A 9,780-nucleotide genomic window follows, 5' to 3' on the forward strand; every position below is an offset into this window, starting at 1 on the left:
TAGACTTTATGAATTTCTGAGTTATCATATGAGCAAATCTCTGCACAACAAATGCTGTCAGCTGCTGACTTGCAGGGCATATTGTGGCCTGCCTTCTGGGCTGGGATTCTTGGAAAGGCTGTAAAATTCTGAGGGTGGAGACTGCAGCTCAGGTCTCCGTACACACCTGACTTCAGAGAAACTTACAACCATAGAAGAAGGACACCACCAGAAGGTCATTTTATTTTTTATTAAGCACCAATGTTAGAAGTGGAAGGAGGTTTCACCTTCTATGAGAACTTATCATACTGAATACAAAAACTGTGAATAGTCATGGCAGCTTCCATAGTAAAAATAAAAAATAAAATAATAATTTAGAATGTAGGAAAGATTGCAGTCATATTTTGGCCAACTAGCATGTGAAAATTTAGCCTGGTTTCTTAAATTTTAAATGACTGGCACCACTTTCCAACAGGGAAATCATAACGGTGATTTTTATTTAGTGATTGTATTTTGCATAATAGCAGCAATTACATTCCTTGGGCATGAAAATTTTGATTGCATAGACATACTATCTCACTCTCTGACCTTATTTGAATATTATACTGTGTTTTCCTCGGGCAAACCGCACAAGAACTATTAAGGAGGTTTTTAAAGGCATACGAAGTATAGTACACACACACACTCTCTTCTATACAAATTCTTTATTAAAAATGCTTCCAGGGTTGCCTGTAACAAAACTGTATCCACGTATAGTTTAAAAAAAAAAAAAAAAATCAAGACATAACAGCATCTATTACAATGCATTAGTATGTTTTCCATCATTCTGGAAGTCTGGTCAGTGCACAGCTATGAACAGTTAAACTACAGTTAAGCTCAGCGTCTATGCACGCTGCAGGCTCTACATTCTGAGATGTTACTCTACATAAACGTGGAACTTGATTCAACTCTTGGTTTGAAAAAAAAAAATACATGTTTTGAAATTTTGTTTGTGGCTACAGTAGAATGTAAAACAAACAAACAAACAACATTATTCCTAATATTTACACAATAACAAGACAATTGCACAGACTTTTACAAAAAGACAAAAAACAAATATAGTACAGGGTCTTTTTTCACTGCCTATAGCCAATTCTTCTGAAGATACAGCTTTTGGAATTGAAGCTCCGAGACAGTTAACCTTTCTGTCTCCCATTTCTCCACCCTGCTCCCCGCCCCAACCTTCACACCACATTCAAATTCTTTTCTTAGTAGAAATGATTTATGTAGAACTTGAAAATAGAACAAATATCCTTTCTTATAAGAGAACATGTATTAAAAATACAGGCAGATCCTGATTTCCTTCTGTGAATAGATTTGTATGGGTAAGGCAAACAAAATTTGACCCTGTACTTCTACTTTAAAACATGAATATCTGATTGCACCAGCAGAAGACAACTCCATTATATTTTGTTATGCTTCCCTTCAGTTTCAAAATGAACATTGTGTCCATGACACTAGCCTGCTTCACAGCCATATTCCCCTTGGCAGTGAAAGGGGATGAGAATTTAGCCAATGCATGCACTAGTATTAGAGAAACCCAGAAAGAGCACTCACCCTTCAAGTGTTGGTTGTTACTCACTGTATACTAGTTTTGGCTATAGATCCTTCAGTGTCTCAGAATAGCTTTGTCAAAATAAGAACTTGCCAAATGCATTTAGTACAGATGGACTATATCAGTGAGAAGTAATTTACAGATATAGCTACATTTATGTTAGTGCTTTAAAAGCATCGCAGCATTATTAGTACCATGCCTGAAAATGTTTCCTGCCTAAGGTAAACAGTAACTCCTTTCAAGGATGTCCATAGAGGACCATGGTTGGCAGCAGTGCAAGCATGGTCTCCCATATAACCTCTTCATTATTGCTGCTGTTTGATCCCTGCTTTTTTATGGGAAGCTGCCGAATGTGGAGTGCTTGGGATCTGAATAAGTATGATGGGTAAAAAGTTTGGGGCTGTCAGAAAGTAGGATGCAATATAGAGACAACAGGCTAACACTTATCCACTCACGGATCATTTCCTCTCATAAACAGCTATATTTTGATGTCTTATTTAAACCTCTGTTCCCTCCCTAGGAAACAGCGTGTTATTTGTGCTGATACTGCTGTAAAAATGGGTGTTAAACTGGTTGAGCACTGAGTTACTATAGCCAAGGTGACTAGAAGGCATAGAATTGGACCACTCTCCCACACCATGACTGGCTATATTAGAGAGCGGAGAGTAGGAGTTAAAGCCTACCACGTTCTGTCCCATTTTGTCAATGGGTTCAGCGTTAAGTCCCAATGGCACTGAGCGGCCCACTGAGTTAGAGCCATTGACATAGGCAGTCATACTAGAAAGGAAGTTACTAAGGCATGGACTGCTGGAAGATGGAGGTGGAGATCCTTTATCAGGTGAATTGTCAGTCCCAGGTGAGGAGTTTTCCAAGATATCCTGATGCTCTACAGCTTTGGGGCTGCCAGTCAGGGCACTATCCTCGGATTTCTCAGATGCAAGAGAAGCAGTGCTAGCCCCAATGTCAGACTTCCTTTTTCTCTTTCTGCGGAAGTTTCCATTGTCAAACATCTTTTCACAGTTCGGGTCCAGAGTCCAGTAATTCCCTTTTCCTGTCAAGGGGGGACAAATGCACATTTTTAGTTTTAAAATAAACACATAGACAGCAAAGAGCAGTTTTCTTCGACTTTTCAATGTTTCTCTCACAGAAACAGGAAAAATTACTTGAACAAAAAATACGCATATGTAACCACAAAAAGCAGAAGTCTCTTAAATTCAGGGGGGGAAAAAAATGGTGTAAAGTGTTTCGCCTGTGTCCTGCAGCCCTTTCCCACACAGCAAAAACTACAAGTGGAACCACTAAGAGGGCTTTTTTTTTTTTCCCCACTTTTTGTTTGTCTCAGTGTGAGAATGAGGTTTTCAGTGTATAGCTGTCCTCTACATTTACAGTACAGAGTAATCAAATCCCATAATGGGTTGCTCCTCCAGGTTCAGTGTGGTAGACTAAGTCACTAACAAGCTAGAACCAGATCTTTGACTCTCTCAGGCAGCATAATTGAACGACTTTTAAATGTTCCCAGTGGTTCTCAACAGCTATTGATAGAAAACAATAAATAAAGGAACAATCTGACAACATATCAGCCAAGTGTGATTCCAAGCAAAACACTATTTGAAGTGAACAAAACAAAAGCAGGCTGCTCTCCTCAAGAGAATTATTGTTGACTCCCTAAAGCCACTGGATTTCTTTAACCAATCTGAATTTTCTTTATCCTCTTTTCATTAGTTCTCGGTTAAGCTTGATATAAGTCAGATGTGTTACACCAAATGTTTTTTTCTGATGTGACTTGCTCAGTCTGCTCCTATGCTTGCTCAACTGCATGCTCTGCACATTGATCAGTTCTCAGGAAGCTTGGAGAGATAAAGAATCCCCTTCCCTACAGAGATTTAGTAGCAACATTGATTCAGAATTCAGCTATGCATAGTTGCCTTCTAATACATCCCCATGAAAACAGAGAACTTACTGAATATATACCCCAAATCTAGGCTATTGGGTCTCTTTATGATTTATTTCACATTGTAATTGTAAGTATTTTTTTTTTTTTAAGTGGAAAATTTTCATTTTTAAATTAATCAAGTTTGGAGAGGAAAACAAACAAACAAACAGGGGGAACTGTACCTGGATCATCTTCATCTCTGGGCACCTTCTTGAAGCAATCATTGAGAGACAAGTTGTGCCGAATGGAGTTCTGCCAGCCAGCTTTGCTTTTGTTATAAAATGGGAAGTTGTCAGCCACGTACTGGTAGATTTGGCTGAGAGTCAGCCTCTTTTCTGGTGCTCCATGGATAGCCATGGCAATAAGTGCAGAGTAGGAATAAGGTGGTCTAACCAACTTCATGAGCTCTTCTTGGGATGGGAGAGGAAGCCAGCCGAGGTCGGTTCCTCCCAAGCCGTGCATATTAGGCAAGAGCTGCCGTTGCATCCCGTAAGACTGAGGAATGAAAGGACTGGCATTGGATCCAGGCAGGTATGGTGGTGGAGTAATGGAAGGTCCATTTAGCCAGAGGTAAGGATTGGGAGTTGCGTTGTAGTCCGTTGTCTCAAAAGTGCTTGGTCGCTGTGGACTAGGGATATTCTGTGGATGGAAAAAGTTCTCATAGTAGATATTCATCTCTGGAGGTTCTTGACCAATATTTGGAAATTGTGGGCTGCAGCGCGGTGGAGAGTGCGTCTGGGGATCGAAGGAGCTCATGCTCTAACACAGGCAGCTGATAAGTTATGACACACCTGTGCTAGTTCTCCTTTCCTGACACAGGTGCATCACCTATGCCCTTCCCTACCTACTTATGCACCTGTAAATGTTTTGGCTTGTATTGCAGGCTCCACCCCATGGCCCTGAGTGGCTGCAGATGAGGACGATATCCTTTTGGAATGCTGGCAGTCCCAGCCAGTCATTGATGTCACATCAACTGAACGTGAAAGTTACAACTGTTTATCTTCTTAAATGAATTGAAGGAATTTTCCACTAATATGATGCACGTAAAGACAGCCTAAGGTGCCTTGAAGTTAAAACCCCTCATTGGAGGTCCACCTCTTTCTACCTTTTACAAAGGAGTTTTAGCATGTAGTTTTTCTTTCTTTTAAAATAAAAGCAGTTTTGTTCCGCTGCTGCTTGCACCCCAGAATGCAAAAGCCATTGTCTTTTGTCAATGAAACAGTAGGCATACTTTAACATTAAAAAAAAGAAAAAGAAAGAAAGAAAAGGTCAGACCTCCTTTTCCTTCTGTAACTTTAATTGCAACTTGCTTGTACTTGCCCCTAGGCAATCACAGTACTACAGGCAAATTCTGCAATTGGTTACTCACGTGAGTAGTCTTACTGATGTAAAGGGAATTGCTTATTAAAGTAAGGTTTAATCTTATGAGGAAAAAAAACAAACAAAATAAACCCAACACGCTTAATCATCAAACCTTTCATTAGAGCTTAAGTAGGTGAACTAAAATGGGAAATCATTATTTGCTGCTTCCTCTTTGCTGCAGGATTGGTGCAAAGACGTCATAAAACCTCTTAGCAGAATTTCCAAGCAAGAAAGAGACAGGTTGCAGTACAGCTTTTCTCCAGCTTATTTCCAACTTCATTTGTAGCTATAAATAAAAACAAAACAAAACAAAACAAAACAAAAAAAAAAAACAGGTTCCTTAGAAATAACAACTGAGCAAAAGCTTCTAGCCATTTAATGACTTGCAAAAATACCTTCTGCCTTGCATGATACCCTGCACTTACAGATGTGAAAAAGCAAAGCTGCAACCTCATCAACACCTGTCTCAGGATGAGAAAACCCTTACATTGTACAACTGCATAAAAAACTCCACGGTAGTTAAAAGCATACCTGCAGTACAACAAAAATGATATTTGCAATTTATTTTTTCTTCATCAAAGGTACATACATATATTTGGAATTTCACTCAGCCTTAATAACTCATGCAATTAAAGGAAGTCCTAGTATGACAAGCATTGAAGATAGTGCTAGTCCCATAATTTCTGCAAAAACGTGGGCTTTGATCTGTAGATTTGAATCCCAGGCTGTAACAAACACTTTTCTGCTTTGTCATACGTTGATTAATTCACTTAGTCTTAAGTGCTGCAGCACCACCAAGATTCCCCCCCTCCACAGTATTGGAGTGAATCGCCTGTGTCATATTGTTACTTTGAAAGGTATGAAAAATATCACTAGAAATACAACTGGAATATTGAGTACAAAGTGACAAAGCTAGCTGATTTGCCACCTTGGGAATGCCTTTCTACATCTGTTATATAACAAATACATACTTTCACTGCACATAAAATCATTTGTACTACAAGTACGGATGAACATATGGATATTTTAATTTGAATGACCAGGAGTTCACAGCTTGTAAATGTTAACTAGGCTATGCATATACACGTTAAACAGACAAAAGTTTAGTAGAACATAGCAGGACTGGTTTATTTTTTATGTGGCATCCACTGAGCAAAAAGCATGGCATGACATAAAACCAAATAATGAGCCATTTTTCAGGAAATAATAATGCAAGTATATCCCTTCTCATGGAAACTATCTAAAACCAATTTTCTCTCTATAAGAATCTCAGTTACAAATATGAAAGGCTGAGCAACACTTCTTACAACTTGATAACTTACTAAAATATAGATAGCTTTTAGAAGTATATATGTAGTCCTGAAAATGCTATTATTATAAATATTGCTAATTAAAAACAAAACAACACAGTATTTACAGAGGAGTCGATGAAACAAAATGTTAAAGAAATGCTCAAATTAATAAAAACAGGACTTGCTTTTACAATGAAATAAAACTCATAATATAGTGTAAAAAGAAAACATAATAAATCTTCGGTCCTCTGAACAAATTATCTTTTTACCACCCACTACAGCTTCTCCACCCCCACAAAAAAACACAACCAACCAAAAAAAAAAACAAGACCCCCCCCCACACACACACATTCCCACCTTGCTAATGTATTACTGCTTAAGGTTTGTTTATACCAAGAAATAAAATTCAGCTCACTGCAATGTGGACTTTGATGAGCATCATCTAAACACTTACTCCCCAAGGTGTTCTGCATGCTTATTTACAGTTCAAATACACCGAGCTGGGTGCTGGGTGAACACTTGCAGGCTTAACAAAAGAAAAAAATATCACTTCTGCAAACAGATGATGAAGTTTGTAAAGCTTCCTCTGAAAATTAATCTTTATGAAGATTTGATGCTGTGCATTTTAGCAAGGTCAGCCCCTAAATTGTGCTCTACTGCTGCTTGAGAATGCATGTTTCTGCCAGACCTATCTTGATGTGACATTTGAGCAATATATTGGACAGATCTAAGCAAAGCAAGCACTGAGATGAAGAATGGCAAGTACTACTTCTAAAGCAATGAAATACAAAGACAACCGCAAGCTTCTGCTTAGGTAGCTCTCCGAGTGCAAAGGTCTGATCCCTCCCTGGCATGTGCGTGCTGGCACGGCTTCTAGTGTAGACACGAGGTGATCACCAACATTTTTCTTCCAACTGACTGTGCCTGATTTACTCAGAAAGGCATATAAACAATGCCAGTAAAAATGGTACTTTGTCAGTACCATGGGCACACCTTACTGCCTGAGAATCACTGCAGCACTTGTTCCAGTATAGCACTTGAGGTGCAGATGCTCCTCAGGTACAGACAAAAGGCAACAAGGGAAGAATAAACGTTGCTCAAGTTGTGATTGCTCTGAGCAGGGCAACTAAGAAGTGGAGTTAATTGAGTCTGGCCAAGAATACTGCCTCGGGGTCTTCACCACTGAGACTGCTGTTCGTGGCAGGACTAGAAGGAGAAGATAGCAATTCCAGAAGTGGAGAAAGGAGAAGGAAAAATGGTGAGTCTTCAATACAGTGAGTCTGGGGACATGTGAAATGCTGGCAAGGGTGTGCTAACAGATTGTGCTTATGGCTGAAAAACTCTGAAAAGAAAATGGAAGCTGATGCTCGAGTCATAGCTTAGTGATCATGACTTTCAAAGATCACTGTGCATTGGATTTGGTGAGGTCTTTGTAGGCAGGATACATCATGTTTTTAACACTTCATTTACTTAACTTTTTTTTCTTTTTTCCCCCCACTACAATACAGTACTGTACAGCCCTGAGGTGCACACGACTATCAATTATCAAGCCTCATCAACCACAGATTTTTGTCAACTTGTGTTATATGAAGATTTGCTCCTCTGGATTTCTTAAATGAAGCTCCAAAAAGCAAAACTTAGGCCAAGCCTCTGTGGAATAGTTCTTTTTGTGTGTGTTTTTAAAGTCAGCTCCTGCATATCCCTCTAGTCCTGCTAACTGTAATGTTTCTTCACACTGGGAAACAGTGCAATCCCTTTTACAAGGGAAACCATAACTGTCTGAAATCTTAGGTTATGAAGAGCTCAAAATACTTTCATTTAAACTGGGATTTCTCAGCATGATCACTTATGCTCCAAAGTAACCTATATATTCAGCATTTCTGAAATGTAGCTACCTGGTAGAAGAATGTACACGCTAGCACACAGTAGAAAGCCAAAGCACAGGGGTCACAAGGTAGAGGAAAGCACGGGGAACTCTGTAGGCTTCTCTGATAATTTTGGCTGCAATACTCCTAACTCTAGCTTCCTAACTGAATCATTTTAAACAATAAAGCCAAATAAAGAATGATGACTGCTAGTATCACAAGCACCTACCAGTCACCATGCTGTTCCACAGCGTGACAGTTTTAGAGAACTTAGATCAAAAGCACCAGGGCTACATGATGCAAAACATGTGCTTGTGCAAACCCACTCTCACTGCCCAATTAGGTTCAATTTTTTGGAGTAGTGACTTCATCCTGGCAAACCTTACAACATACTGTGTAACACTTGTCCCCCATTTTGCCAGTACAAAGCACCCTGTCTTATGTGCTTTTGCTAATCTTCCAGAAAATGTTTATACTTGATTCAGATCATAATACATACATTTGTGGACCACAGGATTATTTGGCTGTATTTTTAATTAATACGAAGCTTTAGGCTGTACTGTTAACATTGTGTATAACGTAATCCAGGTGTATTATCACAGTTTAACACCTTACTGAAGAAAAGTTCATTTAAGTTATTTACGTAGTCACAAAGAAGAGGGAAAACATTTTTTAAAAGAGAGTATATCTACAAGTCAGTAAACCAAGCAATGCAGCTTGTTTCAAACAATTCACACACTGAATTCAGAAATAATTCAGCATCCCTCAGTAAGACATTTTCATGTAAAGGCAAATCACCTATATTCTCAGTTACCTCAAAGTATTTGTAGAAGTCTTCATCCCTTATTCCAATAATCATCAGCACAGAGTATGCATAAAATAAACACCACTACCAGGAGAAATAAGATGTAGCAGACAAAAAGCTACATCAAGGTCACTGCAAAAGCACAGGAAATGTAGAACAGTATCACAAACCAAGGGAACTGAGCTTTATTTGTAGAAATGCAGGTTGAATACTAAATTAAAGGAAAAGGTAATACCATTTGGACCAGTGTCATTGATGCGGCAATGCTGGAATTACCTTAACATTTTTTAATCTTTCAGAGCAAATCCACTGTGGATTTTTCAAGCAATGTTTATAACAGGGATTTTAGAAGACTGTAAAACCTTACAGGTGCTAGTTGATGTTTTCTGACCATAAGAACTGTGATAGTAAGAGTAGTCATAGCTCCTGCTTCAAAAAAGACCTTCCATGATCTTGCCAACACATAATACGGTAGAGGGGATTAGGAGTACCCTGATTTAGGTATTATTCATGACAAACAGTAGGCAGCAAGAAATTAGAAACTTCCATTTGGCTGCCTCTGGCTTTGCTGCATTTAGATACAAAACTATGCTCAGCCCTGGGAGGGAGGGATACCTCAAGTATAAACCAGAGATGGACAGATTCTGCAACTAAATTCCTCTCATTATTATAATCTGTGGTGTTGCTCAGTTCTGGGAAACTGGTACAAATACAGACACTCCAATCAACCATATTTTAACAACCTCACTGCTCCTACCAGCTTCCAAACAGCCAAAATGCTTGCCAGTTTCAGATGATTTGCTTATTCTTCTGTGCCTGCCACTCTAAAAGTTTGCTTATACTAGAGATAAATAGTTCTAAAATCCAGTGAGGTATTGTATGGATATCAGCTGTGTTTATCTAGCAAATTAATCAGTACACTTTTCCAAAGGCCTTCAAAGTTAAAATTC

At 38.9% G+C, this 9,780-nt stretch overlaps 1 protein-coding gene across 1 annotated transcript; it reads right to left on the minus strand.

Moving 5' to 3' along the window:
* Positions 1 to 668: 668 nt before the first annotated feature.
* Positions 669 to 4,966, minus strand: FOXI1 (forkhead box I1). Its single transcript, XM_084535551.1, has 2 exons — positions 3,689 to 4,966; positions 669 to 2,624 (listed from the first exon to the last, which is right to left on the minus strand). The coding sequence occupies exons 1-2, from the start codon at positions 4,260 to 4,262 to the stop codon at positions 2,071 to 2,073; spliced, it is 1,128 nt and encodes a 375-aa protein (XP_084391677.1). The 5' UTR covers positions 4,263 to 4,966; the 3' UTR covers positions 669 to 2,070.
* Positions 4,967 to 9,780: the final 4,814 nt, after the last annotated feature.

The sequence above is a fragment of the Aythya ferina genome (assembly GCF_964211825.1).
Source record: "Aythya ferina genome assembly, chromosome: 14".
NCBI classification, from domain to species: domain Eukaryota; kingdom Metazoa; phylum Chordata; class Aves; order Anseriformes; family Anatidae; genus Aythya; species Aythya ferina.